The sequence below is a fragment of the Scomber japonicus genome, chromosome 22, assembly GCF_027409825.1.
Source record: "Scomber japonicus isolate fScoJap1 chromosome 22, fScoJap1.pri, whole genome shotgun sequence".
Classification (NCBI taxonomy): Eukaryota; Metazoa; Chordata; class Actinopteri; order Scombriformes; family Scombridae; genus Scomber; species Scomber japonicus.
Genome location: NC_070599.1, coordinates 20084644 through 20100345, shown reverse-complemented (window position 1 = coordinate 20100345; position 15702 = coordinate 20084644). Strand labels below are relative to the sequence as shown.

General features: G+C 39.9%; 1 protein-coding gene across 1 annotated transcript in view; it reads right to left on the bottom strand.

Moving 5' to 3' along the window:
- trpc5a (transient receptor potential cation channel, subfamily C, member 5a) overlaps positions 1-12678 on the bottom strand; it is a 97173-nt gene extending 84495 nt beyond the window's left edge. The window contains exons 1-3 of the mRNA XM_053343779.1: positions 12646-12678; positions 8915-9017; positions 6772-7022 (exon numbers count right to left, since the gene is read on the bottom strand). Coding sequence (XP_053199754.1) covers positions 6772-7022; positions 8915-9017; positions 12646-12678 — 387 coding nt within the window. The remainder of the gene's footprint in view (positions 1-6771; positions 7023-8914; positions 9018-12645) is intronic.
- Positions 12679-15702: the final 3024 nt, after the last annotated feature.

The window sequence follows — 15702 nt, the reverse complement described above, 5'->3', positions numbered from 1 at the left end:
TTTTTGTAAAGGTTTCAACACAGCACACATGTCCATGTATTAATGTATGAAGGACAAGGTTAAAAAAAAATCAAATAGAAACCACTTTTTAAATTTATATTGTTCTTAAATCACCCAAAAAGACACAAATACATTGCTGTGACATCATTTTAACTGATATTACGCTTTTGGGAAGTCCAGCAAACATCAACGTCCATTGGATTCTCGACACTTCCTGTTTACACACAGACATAGAAGTATACAGTAGCTGGTAAAATATAAAGTGAGGTGACTTTTGTATGTATTTGTTTTTGCTTTATTACTGTTATTTAATCTTAATTCAAGTATTGTCAATGTTTTTTCTGTTTTTTTAAATATTTATTTATTTATTTATCTTCTCCATATACTAGTCCAAACAGGAAGTCGGTCATTTTGACTTAAATTTACAATTTTCCCGCCATTTTTGCGATTTAGAGATTAAATATGACCGACGTCAAATTCTTTTACTTGAGAAAAAAAATCAAGAACTTATGCCATAAAAAGCACACATGTCCATCTATTAATATGTATGAAAGACAGGGTTAAAAATATCAAATAGGAACCACTTTTGCATTCAGTAGCTGGTAAAATATAAGCTGAGGTGACTTTTACTTTGAAATCGTAAAAATTAGACACTTTTCACAGCGTAAGTTTCTAAGTGGATTTACTGATAATTATCTTTAACACAGAGGAACAGCCATATTTGTAAAGGCTTCCAAGGAATGATTTTGAGATTAAAGGCTGCACATTTCAATATAAATTGTATCCCATGGGTGCAAAGGGGTTAAGGGAATGTCAGCCATATGAACTGTAAGCGATTGTTCTCGAGATGGATAATATTTTAGTATTAATTTGTCTTTATTTTACATGTTATTTGGGTGAATAAACTCAAAACAAAATGCAAAAAATAGTCAAACCCCCACAAAAACTGACAGTTTCATGCTTTAAAACACAATAAATAGTTCAATCATCAACTTTTTATGAAAAATTAAGCTCTTATTTGCTTTTATTGTTTTATTTTTTAAGTCATTTTCACACATATGTAAGTCAGACTGTAGTAAACAGAAGCAAAATTAAGAAAAACAAGTGAAAATATGCTTGATTGTCACCAAACATACGGCATCCAAATCCTCTGATATTGACACACACACACACACACACACACACACACACACAGGACATGAAAAGAAGAAGGAGCGAGAGGAGCAGACTTGAGGATGAGGAGGGAAGGAGGAAGGAGGGAGGAGCAGAGCGAACACGTGTGGACTCTCTTTCATCTCTCAGAGGGAGAACGAAGCAGAGTGCTTCTCCTCACCTTCCTCCTCACTCACTCCTTCAGCTCCTCATTTCTCCTCCTCTCCTTCATCCTCTCCCTTTCTTTTCCATCTGCTTCCACTCGTCCATTTCTGTCTCTCTCTCTCCCTCTCTCTCCTGCCAAAACCTTTTTCCTTCATCTGATCTCTCTTCCCTCCTCTATCTTGCTTCTCCTCACCTTTCTCATCACTCACTCCTTCACCTCCTCATTTCTCCTCCTCCTCTCTCTATGTCCTGCTCTCCTTCATCCTCTCTTCCTCCTGCCATCTTCCTTTCTTTTCCATCTGCTTCCACTCCTCCATTTCTGTCTCTCTCTCCTTCTTTCTCCTGCCAAAACCTTTTTCCCTCATCTGATCTCTCTTCCCTCCTCTATCTTTTTTTTTTCTTTTCTTTTTTTTCCTGGCGTGATGAGGAGTGTGAGAACAGCTGCCACGGGCTGAGCATCACACACTGATTAAAGACACACATACACACACACACACACACACACACACACCTTTATTTTGGGTGTTTTTTGATTCTCACATCAAAATGAATCGTCTCTTTACTTCCTCCTGTGTTTCCTGCTGCTGGTGATGAGGAGCGCTCAGGAAACACTCCCACCAGGACTGACCCACATTACACCGAGACACAACGCAATAACTCCATAACAAGATTTTGTTTTTGTTTACTTGCGGTTCGATTTATATTAGAGCTCCTCTGAAACACAGACACACGTGGAGATATTTTCCCTCACTGATACATAAAACATATATTTGAATTTTTTTTAAAAAAGGGACCTGAAGTTAAACAGAGTCCATACAGACCACAGGAGAAAGGAAGAAGGAAAGAAAGGACGGAAGGAGGAATGGAAGGGAGGAAGAAAGAAGGAAAGGAGAAAGGAAGGATGGAAGGGAGAAAGAAGGAAGGAAAGGAGGGAGGTAGGAAGGAAGGAAAGAAGGACAGAGGAAAGAAGGATGGGATGAAGGAAAGGAAGGAAAGAAGGACAGAGGAAAAAAGGAAGGAAAGGAGGAAGGAAGAAAGGAAGGGAGGAAGGAAGAATGGAAGGGAGGAAGAAAGAAGGAAAGGAGGAAGGAAGGACAGATGGAAGGGAGGAAGAAGGAAGAATGGAAGGAAAAGAGGAAGGAAGAATGGAAAAAAGGGAGGAAGAATGAAAAAAGGAATGAAGGAAGGAAGGAAGGGAGGGAGAATGGAAGGAAAAGAGGAAGGAAGAATGGAAAAAAGGAAGGAAGAATGGAAGGAAGGAAGGAAGGAAGGAAGGAAGGAAGGAAGGAAGGAAAGAAGGAAGAAAGGATGGAATGGAGGAAGAAGGAAGGAAGGAAGAAAGGGACAAAGGAAGGAAGGAAGGGAGGAAGAAAGAAGGAAAGGAGGAAGGAAGGATGGAAGGAAGGAAGGAAAGAAGGAAGTAGCTTTTTTTAAATGTGTTTTTAATTGCCTCGTTGTTGAAAACTGCCACACATATAAACCACAGACTCTGTTAGTTGGTTCGATGGTTTCTGTGCTACAATGTTTTCTTCCTCTGCATCTTTTTTCAGAATTGTTTGAGAGAGATCAGGAAAAAAATTAAATACAACCAAAAATCCCACAAACAGGAAACTTGCTGATTTGCTGTAAATGCAGATCAACCAGAACCAGATTCCCTTGAAGAAGAAATATTAAATAAATCAATAAACTGTTCTGTCATCAGTAAAACTAGAGGAAAGTTTGTGCAGCCAATCATGTTCTTCAGATTTAAAAAAAAAAAAAGTATTCATTTTGTTGAATTATTGATTTTTCTGTTCAGTTTTCTGCACTAAGAACACATTTGCATCTGCGAGCTCACAAACACAAACACACACAGAGATAAAGAAATAAAAAAATTATCTTCAGCTGCAGCTACACACAAACACACACACACACACACACAATTAATCTTTTCTTTTTTTCCTCTTTTTTAATCACACACTTCTCACATCAAAGGAAAGTGAGAGCCTTCAAAACCTTCCTTCATCTGCATAGCTCTCCATCTCTCCATCTCTCCATCTCTCTCTCTGCGACTATTTATCCCTCTCTCTTCCTCCTCATGTCCTTCACATCCACCTCTCCTTTTCCTTTTTGTTTTTGTTTAAAAAAAAATCAGATTTCATCCTTTTTTCTTTTCCATGTTGGATCATTTCCTTCTTTCCTTGCAGCATTTGGTCGTAGTTAATCATGGAGTAGAAAAAGAAAGGGAAGAGAAAGAGAGAGAGATATAGAGGGGGGGGGGGGGGGTAGAGAGAGGAAGGGAGGAGGATGAAAAGAGAGAAAGAAAGAGAGGGGGAGTTGGATTGAGTCAGATGGAGAGGGAAGGCAGAAAGGTCAACTGTTTTGCTCGGTAAGAGAAGATAAAAGGCATCGACTTTACCTGTCAGCTGAGAAAGAGCAGTTTGGAAAACAGACACACACACACACACACACACACACACACACACACACACACACACACACACACACACACACACACACACACACACACACACACACACACACACACACACACACACACACACACACACAGCCAGCTCCTAAAATAAATATCACATGCAAACACACACACTTAAAGCTGCTTTAACAGATCATATAAAACTCCACAAAAGAAATTCTGGGCAACTAAACAGACTAAAAAGTGAATTTAAATATATTTAGTCTTGCTTTATTTATTGATTTATTGATTTATTTATAGGTATTCAAAGTTAGAGGTGGGGGCTCCAAACTGTTTCAGAGGAAGCGAATGGAAGTGATGAAATATTACATTAGTTATCAAAAAGGAGATCATGTAGAAGAGTCTAAATGTTTGTGAGATGGTTAATGTGGGCCAAAACATTTTTTTAAAAACTGCGTAATAACCTTTAAATAATGTAAAATAAATATAACTTTACTATAATAAACCATCTATTCACTAAACAAATGGACAGCAGGAGATGTTTTAAGAAAATTTAGTGAAAGTTCAACAATATTAAGTCTCAGTTTGGAGGTATTAGGGATGTCAATTCTGGGGTTACCATGGTAACAGATAGTGATAAAGAGTGTCCAAACCCACTGAGGCAAGTTTGTCCTTTAAATCTGAATCACATTGCAAGTCAGTTAGTTCAAATTGGACGTCCTCAAGCAAGATCAGGTAAATAAGTGAGAATAGCAGCGTTTACTTTATTGTATAATTGGAATTAGTTTTCACGCTTTGCAAAGTTAACCAGTGGGCCGGATCGGACCTCTTCGGTTTTAAAGAGATAGTTCAGAGTTACAGAGAGTCAGAAACTAATAAATGTCTCCAGATCAGGCGGGGAGTTCTGGTCCTCTGAAATGAGGCCAATGCGGAAGTAACTTAGAGCTGCATTCTATCAAAAGGCCACCAGGGGGCAACCGTCTCTATACAAGTCAATGGAGAATTCACCAACTTCTCACTTGATTTCTAACCTCAGTAAACGTTTTCAAAATGTGTTTATGGTCTCAATCGCTAGTTTAAAGCCTTCTTCAATGCAGTATGATGTTCATTTGGGACATTTTGGCCTCCCTGATTTTATATTTGACGATAAAGCAGGGTATGCATTAGGGAGTGGCTACGTCCTGATTGACAGGTTGATTGCCCAATGTCCTCGAGATCCAGCCATCCCAACCTATAGCAACCTCCCCACTCTGCCCATGGCCCCGCCTCATGCCCATATAAGCAGAATCCGTGTTTTTATTTTTCCCAGCATGCACCTGAAATTTTCAAGATGGTGCTGCCTACATTCGAAACTATTGGCTTCCGAGCAGCAGTCCACAAACCAATGGGTGACGTCACGGATGTTACGTCCATTTCTTCTATACAGTCTATGCTCCTGTTTTTGGTGCAGTCTGAAGTTTGTCAAACAGCAATATGAGACTGTTTATGATCAATTGTTGAGGATTTATGGGATCAAATAACAATCATGATCCCATCCAGGCATCCAGGAATTGATCGAAACCAAGCAAGTAAACTAAAAGGGGGGTTATGAGTAAGGTGGGATTGATTTACACCTTTAAAAAGCTGGACTGTAATAAACATCAAATCTACCAACTCAGATGTTACTTATAGTTGAAACTTTCAGTGACTGCTCAAACTCTGGACCCTGAAACCAGCTCAGGCAGCAGCTCTCTGACAGTTTGGTATTTCTCTGATCTTGAAACAGACTTCGGGCTTTTTTTGTGGTGTTTTTTTTTTTGCCCAGAAGCTTCATGTGCAGGTGAAAGGAAGTGCAGAGCAAGTTTTTAATAGTTTTAGTGGAAACTTTGCTCTGCACTTTGAGGATTGTCTTGTTAAAAAAAAAAAAAAAAAGCAAATTTATTCAAACTATTTTAGTACACAGTCTAAATCATATTGCACTTATATTGCATTAATCAAATCAAATTAAGATATACTGAAGCCATTTACGACATCATTTAAGGTGGAATTATGACCAAAATAGCTTCGTATTGATATGATGATATAAATGGCTTCATTAAACATTATATTTTATTTATTTTTATTGTCATTATGTGAATTAACTGTTCAATTGACTGATTTGAAAACTTTATTATGATTTAAATCCATTATTATTATCATCATATAGATGCATTATTATTATACTATGGTATAGAAGTTACATGAGCTGTTTTCAGGGTCACTGAGAATATACTAATAATAATAATGATAATAATATGAACAGAAGATAAAATAAAGAGATTGAAACAAACAGGAAGAAGCTCGATGACCTCAAAGAAAAAGAGAGAGACAGAAACGCAGCGGGAACCGATCTATTACAATCCTCAACCAACTGGGGGGGTGACCAAAAACCTTCCCACAATCCTCCACTTTGGCCAAGGGTTGGTTGCCATGGTGACGTGAAACCTCGCAGCCTCAGACGGTTCCAGGAAATTAATGCACAAGAAGTAGTCTCTCTCTCTCACTCACTCTCAAACACCTACACATTAACTAAATTGTGGAACATGTTCTTTTATTTACACACACACACACACACACACACACACACACACACACACACACACACACACACACACACACACACACACACACACACACACACACAAACACACACAAACAAAAATGAGGCAGGAAGACAAGTATACTATCTGCCTCTAAATCCTATTTCACAGTGTGTCTATGAAACGAGCTGTTTAATTTTCCTCCTCTCAGCAGAATGTGGCATGGAGCGTTACACTGAATGGATGTGCGACTCATTATCACACACACACACACACACACACACAGACTAAATTAAAATGGAAAAACACACATTCACGGATGAGTAAATGCAAACACGTGCGTTCAATGCCTGAATGCGTCTGGATGCAACAGATTAACATACATCCCTTTTGTTTAAACACACACACACACACACACACACACACACACACACACACACACACACACACACACACACACACACACACACTCGCACACACCTGTTTCTCGCCGCTGGGCCTCCGGTGAGACAGCAGCAGCTCCACGGCGCCCACCACCTCCTTCCTGATGGCGTAGAGCAGAGCGTCTCCCGTGTGGATGCCGTGGTCCAGCAGCAGCTCCATGATCTCCAGGTTCTCGTTCTCGATGGCGATGAGGAGCGCGCTGCGGCCAAGCGGGTCCAGACAGTTCACGTCCATGTTGTAGTAGACCTCCGCCTCCCGAAGGGCATGTTTGACACCCGCATAGTCACCTGGAGAGGTAGAGGAGGGGTGAAAGGGATGAGGGGGGGTTGAGGTTTAAGTTTGGAACAAGATACAATGGACATCAATGATGGACCGGACATTCTTCCTCCATTCCTTCCTTCTTCCTCCTTTCCATCCCTCTTCCTTCCTCTCTCCCTCCTTCTTTCATTTCCTCCTTCCTTCCTTCCTTCCTCCCTCCCTCCCTCCCTCCCTCCATTCCTTACTCCCTTCATTCCTTCCTTCTTCCTCCCTTCTGTCCTTCTCCTCCCTTCTGTCCTTCTTCCTCCCTTCCATCCTTCCTTCCTCCCTCCCTTTCTTCCTCCTTTCCGTCCTTCCTTCCTTCCTGGTTCCTCCCTTCCTTCCTTCCTTCTTCCTCCTTTCCGTCCTCCCTTCCTTCCTTCCTTCCTCCCTCCCTTCCATCCTTCCTTCTTCCACCCTTTCTTCCCTCCCTCCCATCCTTCCTTCCTCCCTTCCCTTCCTACCTTCCTCCCTTCCCTTCCTTCCTTCCTCCCTTCCCTTCCTTCCCTCTATCCTTCTTCCTTCCTTCCTTCCCTTCCCTTCCTTCCTCCCTCTCTTCCTTCCTTGATTCGAGGACAACAGGAGGGTTAAAATATCATCTTAACCTCAGACTTGTAGCTTTGACTCTTCATCAAAAATTGATGATTCAACCAGAAGAGTTTTATATTCATGTAAAGCATCGACGCTCTGTCAGCCATCACACATCGTTTATGCAGGAAATAAACAAGACATTAATATAAACGTCCTTGTCAGCCACCAATGGATCAGTGACATGATTGATTCGGATTGTTTCTTGCACTGAAAACATGAGCTGAGTGAGAAGTTTGGGACGGGACCAAAATGTGCTGAAGCAGATGTCCGCTGCTGCTGAGCTGACATTTGTGAACCGTTTCGCTACAGTGTGAGCGACCAGCTGCTGCCACCGCTCCGCCAGCAGGAAGTGTCCACTCAGCATTATTTAAAGAGCAGATAAAGTGGGGGGGGGGGGAATGCCCTTTTATTTAACCCCTTTTAAAAAACACATCCACACTCATATTATAAATAAAAATCTATTTCTTTGAATTCTTGAACCAATCCTGAAAAAAGCTGAAATTCATTATAACACGTCCACTTTTTAGTGTTTAAATCAAACTCCTAACATTATTATTCGTTTTTTTTTAGATGAAATAAAAGCAGGAACTGAGGAAACGCCATTATACTGTAACTCATGAATCTTGCAATGAGGAAACACCAGAGGTAAGATAAAAATGTAAAGATTCTTACCCAAATAAAATAAAAGTGAATAAATGATGAATAAAAATATAATGAATAATAAAATAAAGTCACTATTATGTTGTTATAATGTTGTTCCATCTGAACTTTGAGTATTAACCCTCCTGTTGTCCTTGAGTCAAAGAAGGAAGGGAGGAAGAAAGGAAGGAAAGGAAGGGAGGGAGGAAGGAAGGGAGGGAGGGAGGGAGGGAGGAAGGAAAGGAGGAAGAAGGAAGGAAAGGAAGGGAGGAAGAAGGAAGGAAAGGAGGGAGGGAGGGAGGGAGGAAAGGAGGGAGTAAAGAAGGAAAGGAGGAAGGAAGGAAGGAAGGAAGGGAGGTAGGGGGAGGAAAGACAGAGAAGGAGGGAGGGAGGGAGGAAAGAAGGAGGGAAGAAAGGGGGATGGAGGAAGGAGGGAAGAAGGAGGGAGGGAGAAAGGAGATGAAGGAAAGAAAGAAGGAGGGAGGGAGGGAGGGAGGAAGGACAGACAGAAGGATGTAAGGGTGGAAAGAAAGGGGGGTAAATTTGACCCGGGAGGACGACAGGAAGGTTAAAAGGTGTGTAGGGAGCATTTAAATGGCCGCTGGTGATAAAAATGAACAGATGAACAGATGGATGGATAGATGGATGTTACCTTTCTCCACTGCAGTGAGGTAAGCTCTCTCCTCCGCAGACAGCTCCACCTCCGCCCGGACGATCTGCAGAGGGATGCGGTCGCGGTACGGCGAATACGTCGCCTAGAAAAAACCAAACAAGACTTTTACTGATGTTCAACGACATAGAAGCACATAAAGAATCTGAAAGTGATTTAACCTGTTGAATGTTTTATAATATATTAACCTTCATATCATTCTTTCCTCTCTTCCTTCCTCCCTCCCTCCTTTCCTTCCTTCTTTCTCCCTTCCTCCTTTCCTTCCTTCTGTCTGTCCTTCCTCCCTCCCTCCTTTCCGTCCTTCTGTCTGTCCTTCCTCCCTCCCTCCCTCCCTCTTTTCCTCCCTCCCTCCCTCTTTTCCTTCCTTCTGTCTGTCCCTCCTCCCTCCCTCCCTCCTTTCCTTCCTTCTGTCTGTCCTTCCTCCCTCCCTCCCTCCCTCTTTTCCTTCCTTCTGTCTGTCCTTCCTCCCTCCCTCCCTCTTTTCCTTCCTTCCTTCCTTTTTCCTCCTTTCCTTCCTTCATTCCTTTCTTCCTCCATCCACAAAAAACAAGAAAAAGTTAAATATGAAAAGCATCAAAAAGTACAAAAGAAAAGAAAAAAACAGACAGCAGCAGAGTTTCTTCCCTCTAAGCTGTTTTCATTCTCATTAAGTATCTTTAGTGATTTATGAAGAGCTGCAGGCAGACTGGTTCATTTCTGACGGTCGCTAATGGACTGTGTTTCTCTAAAAAGCTTTTCTTAGTTAAAAGCCTGGTAAAAAGAAAAATGAATGAAATCATCTTGTTTTTTCTTCTTCTCTGTGCAGAATGATGATGATTGTGCTGCAGGTTTGTTTTCACTCTTCTGACTGATGGAGGGAAAGTTTCTCTCTCCTTAAATCTCAGATTAAGGCGGTAATAATTACAACTTTTATGATGTTTCTTACTTAAACTGAAGTAACAGACATCTTATATCCAGCAGGTAAACTTTTTTAATTCATAATATATGTATTTTCATAGATTCAAGATGTTTGAGGAACACTGGTTTAAACTTCATATTGTCTTCAGGTCAAGGAAGGATAGAAAAAAGGAGGGAAAGAGGGAGGAAGTAAAGAGAGAAGGAAGGGAGGAAGGAAGGAAAGGAGTAGGAAAGAAGGAAGGAAGGAAGGAAGGAAGGAAGGAAAGGAAGGAAAGGAAGGAAGGAAGGAAGGAAGGAAAAATTAAAGAAAGATGGAGGAAAGGAGGAAGGAAGGAAGGAAGGATGGAAGGACGACACAAGGGTTAAACTTCATATTGACCAGATAGACTTGAATCAGTAGTTTGTGCTCTTCATCATCATCACCATCACCACACAGTTATTCTCCAGACTCAGACCGACGCTGCCATCTCTAGAGGCTCATGGGTAAACCTGGCTGTAAATATTTAATCTTTACTGTTTGGTTTTGGAGCTTAAACTGGGAGGCGGAGCTTATAAATGAAACAATTAAGATGTTGTTGTTTTTTAAACGTATTCAGTCAGTTATGATATCTGCAGCAGGTGTTGATTTTCATGCACTGGTGGATGTTTTATGAGTAGAAACCCTTCACGTTAGAGCAAACACTGACAAATATGAATAACACACGAGTGGCTGAAAGTGAGCCTCGTGGATGATTTAATTACTGGAGTGTGAGAGCAGCTACATGACGGATCGACTGTCAGGCTCCTGAGTATGAGTGTTTGTGTGTTTCTGTTCTTCTATCAGTAATTGCCAGACTCCAGATGTTTGGAGTGAGAACATTTAGTCTAATTTATACTCAAAGGTTGTTTTCTTTACTCCCTTTATTTACATACACATCTCATATCTTAGACAGGCGTGTAATAGGCTATAATGTGATTTCCAGAATAAGAAATACAAACCATACAAAGAGATGTAGTGTAGAGTTTTAGGATAAAGTTGTTTTGTGCAATTTAAAGTAAATTGAACTGAATATTTGTACACCAACAGTTTTGCTTTTTATTAAATACAATTTTTTAGGGTTAATATATTCCCCGTCAGTCATTAATAAATGTTTGATTAATATTAAAGAGAAAAAAAGGCATTCACAATCACTACTTTATGGTCCAGAAGAACATTAGCATAGTCTGAATGCAGGCGGGGAGTTCCAGTCCTCTGAAATGAGGTCAACGCGGAAGTAACTTAGAGCTATCAAAAGGCCACCAGGGGGCGACTGTCTCTATACAAGTCAATGGAGAATTCACCAACTTCTCACTTGATTTCTAACCTCAGTAAACGTTTTCAAAATGTGTTTATGGTCTCAATCGCTAGTTTAAAGCCTTCTTCAATGCAGTATGATGTTCATTTGTGAAATTTTGGCCTCCCTGATTTTATATGTGACGATAAAGCAGGGTATGCATTAGGGCATGGATGCGTCCTGATTGACAGGTTGATTGACCAATGTCCTCGAGATCCAGTCCTCGCAACCATAGCAACCTCCTGCTCCACCCATAGCCCCACCTCATGCCCATATAAGTAGAAACCGTGTTTTTATTTTTCCCATAATGCACCTGAAATTTTCAAGATGGCGCTGCCTAGATTCGACACTATTGGCTTCCGAGCAGCAGTCCACAGACAATTGGGTGACGTTATAAATGTTACGTCCATTTCTTTTATAGTCTATGTTTGAATGCTGATTTCTTTTAAATTTTTTAAATAAAAACAGGTCAAATTTGTACATTTGCATATATGTGTATATATGTGTGTCAGCTGCACATAAATTTAAAAACATTATGCATTTTATCTCCATTTCTGTAAAGTGTGGATCACATTAGGAAAAGTCCAGATTAAAAGAAATGTGTTTATGCTGTTTTTGACTCTGAACACTGTGTAAAGGATCATTTCATTTCCAATGTAACACTTTTAAATCATGTTTAAATGCCATGTGTTGCTTTTATATTCTGTCCTGATGCATTTGATTTGTTTTATTTAAAGCACTTCATATGCCTTATTGGTGAACTGTGCTATAAAAATAAATCTTCAGCTTGCTTTGCCTCAATAAAGTCATAAAAAACAAAACTGATACAACAAACCAAAGATCATATTGATGCATTTTGTCAGTCATTCTTTTATTATTTGGTCTTAATTGGGGTTAATCTGGTTGAATGTTTGCAAAAGGATTTGGAGGATGAAGACAGGAAGTAGTGAGAGTTACTGTAGCTGTACGCCGAACTCTAACCTGACCCGTCTGGTGCCAGATTGCGCCAGATGGGCCGCAGTTTACACTCCATTTAAACTCAATCTGAATCAGCTGTTTGTGCGATAAGTCAACAAAACAACACATGGAGTCAGCGGGAATGATCAACAGCAGATTGTGTAAAATCACCACTGAATGAAATGAAAATAAAATGACATCATCCTGTGATTTTTCCTCCATACCACCGCCACTTCTCCCCAATTATCATCCATTGATATCAACGCTGTAGGCTACAACTTTTCTTTGTTTCTTTAGTCTATATTTGTACATATTCTGGTAAATTTGCACCATGAGAAGTCATGTTTGCACTGTAATCATCAATGTACAGACACACAACTCAAAATGTGATGATTGAAGGATAAAATCAGTGGATATCAGAAGTATTTTACGATTTTAAGTCACACTGACTGACTGTGTGTCCAGATTTGACTCACTTATGACTCTGAGAAAGAGTCACAACCGTGTGTGTGTGTGTGTGTGTGTGTGTGTGTGTGTGTGACTGACCTTCTTGTAGTACAGCTGTGTCATGGGATTCATCTGGACAGTCTGGGAGGAAAAACATGAGAAAAAAGATTGAAGTTAGTGAAGAAGACCATAAAAAAAGAAATCAACAGAGCAGCAGGAAACTGACGTGAATAAAGTATTGAGAGGCTTGTGTAGATGTTATTCTATCAGACAACTCCCAACAAAATACAGGAACCTTAGAGAATAAACTTGAAGCATGATGTGGACAAAATCAATTTAGATATCACTATATTACATTAACTTTAAGTGTATGTAATCATATGTTTATCAAATCAAATCATTTCGTCATTTAGTCAAAGTAAATGAGAGATTTTCCTTTACAACAACAATAATAAGTGTTTATGTTTGTTCTAAAGCATTTAAAGTGGCAATTCACCCAAATTAGTTCTGATGGCAAAATTAGTCATTTTGCAAGGATTGTGACTCTCACTGATTTTCACAATAAAAGTCTAAAGAGCTGGTCCCACCGCAGGAACTTCGGGGTAATTTTACGGGGCTGTGATCATTAGCATGTTAGCATTAGTGTTAGCAGGAACCGGAAGGACAATCTGCCAGAACTTTCATTGGGGGCAAAACGAGTTCCCTGCCTCGGGGTAGGTACCAAAAAAAAAAAATGGGTGGAGCTTGAGGTTGAGTCAGTGCTGATTGGGTATATTCAAAAGGGGATGTGACGTCAACAGAAAGAACCAAAATAAGAGATTATGCGACAATTAAAACTGTTGCAGAAAGATTACGTCAACCTCCAGAGTTCAGAGTGAGAAGACATTCCTGTAAAGTTCCCGCCTCCTAAATTTTACCCGGAACTTCCTCCATGGAAACGGGACTAATGGAGATTTTGGGGGATCATGTGACGTTGTAATTACACAGTTTGGCCACTATTTAAAAAGTGGCTTCAAAGCCCGGCGCTGGAAGGAAGAAGAATGCTTGGAATAAAAAAGTAGGGCCCTATGATGTCAAAGATCACGGAATTGCAGACGGAATTCCGGAATTGTCCGATTAAAACGGAATTTGACATAATTTGACTGAAATTCCGGAATTGGCTGATTCAAACGGAATCTGACATCATTTGACTGAAATTATGTTTTCGTGTGGAAGAGGAACGTATGTCTGGAGAAAACTGCACGGAGGGAAGCAAATCTGGGTGGCACAACAAGCCCCCCCCCCCCCCCCCCCCCCATCACACACGGAGCCCCTCCCCCCTCAATACAACGTAACCATGGCGAAGCAGCTGGCCACGGCTCTGTCTTCGTCAGCGAAAAAACTTCGAAACTCGACACTATTACTGTACGGTTCGGTATTGGGGAAATAAGTTTTTTGTCAGTTAATTTTTATTTAATGTGTACATTTTAGTCATTTACATTTAAAACACACTGGTTTTGTTAGTAAAATAAGAGCAAAAGGTAAAAAAAACAGGATTCCCAAAAATTAAAACGGAAAAAATGAAATTTGGGAAAAAATAAAACAGATTTTATAGGGCTCTAAAAAAGGAAATATCTGATTCTGTTGCATTGATTTTCAACCTTTAGATACACTTTCCATCATGACTCCAATAACATCAGAGGAGCACAACGCTAAATCAAATCTTAAAATACTATTTTCAGATTTCTGTAACTGCATTCAAGACCTAAAATATCTCTTTTTTTTAAAGACGGCTGAACCTTGTAATCTTCACGCTAATTCTCTCTGACATTTGAGGATTTGCTGTGAACCAGCAGACAGCAGGTTTACACTACAGCAGGTGTCTTTTCATTGAAGATAAAACCCCTCAGTGAAAAAACCAAACAAACAAGAACTGAACTGACAGAGTGAGAAACGGTGACGGACAGGAAGTAAGTTACAGCAGTGCAGCTTAGTGACTCTTCATACATTAAGCACAATAAACATACAGACCAAAGATAAGCCTCATCCCACAGTATTAGTGGCTCTTGTCTTGTTAATGCATGTAATCCTCATGAACCACTGCCTCCTGGAGAACATTTAGAGTCTCTGCTTGTTTGCATATATGTGTGTTTGTGTGTGTGTGTTTGTGTATTGACTTCTCGCTTTGTAATCGTCCCACATTTGTTCATTTTTTAGAGTAAACATTGAAGCAGATGATGCATTTTGATTGTATTGAGCTTCGAGCTTCAAGCAGCAGGGAGCCGTCAGAATGGTCCAGAAAAGAAAAGAAATGCTTGAAAGATGCAACTTCTCGTCCAAGAAATGATCAAAGTGATGAGTCAGAGTTGGAAATGTAAAGCCAGCTCCAATTTATATCTGAAAATCATCAGTCGCAGGTGCTCGGAGAGTAAAACGAGGGTGAAAGCAAGTTGCTGTTTGTACAGATGCTCGTTACCAGCTGTTTCTCGCTGGTTTATAAAAGTAGGTGAAATGAGGCTTGGGACTCAAGTCAGACTAAAAACAAAACTGAGGATTTGAAACTTGAATCTCTGAAAATTGAACATGACTTGAGAGAAAAAACATTAAAGCTTTAACCAGGTAAAATCTAGAGATGAAAGCTTCAAGTTAATGCTTCTTTATTAAGCCCATGCATTCAGGAAAATGCTCAACTATCAGACTTTAAAGACTTACATCTTCACATAAAATTTGCTGATAAAGATAAACTCATGGCATTGGATTTGTCTCAACAATGTCCTCATCTTCTTCCTCATCCTTAATCCAAGAGTGCAAACAAACAATGAAGACATAATAATAACCTCATGTATTGATCTTTTAGAGGAATTAATTCATAATCAATAGGCTGACACATCTGCTTTTGGCATAAAGCATCTTTTGATCACCAATCAACAGAAAAAATGACATCTAACCCATTTTACAGAGCTTAATCTATTGATGTTTTTTTCCATTAGTCTATAAAATGTCAGAAAACTGTGAAAAATGTTCCCCAAAGCCGATCAAATGTACAAAACCAACAGTCCACAACCCAAATATATTCCTTTAATGGTCACAGAGGACCAAAGAAACCAGAAAATATTAACCTTTTAGAAGCTGGAATCAGAAAATGACTGTAAACAATGAATCAAGTAATAAAATAGT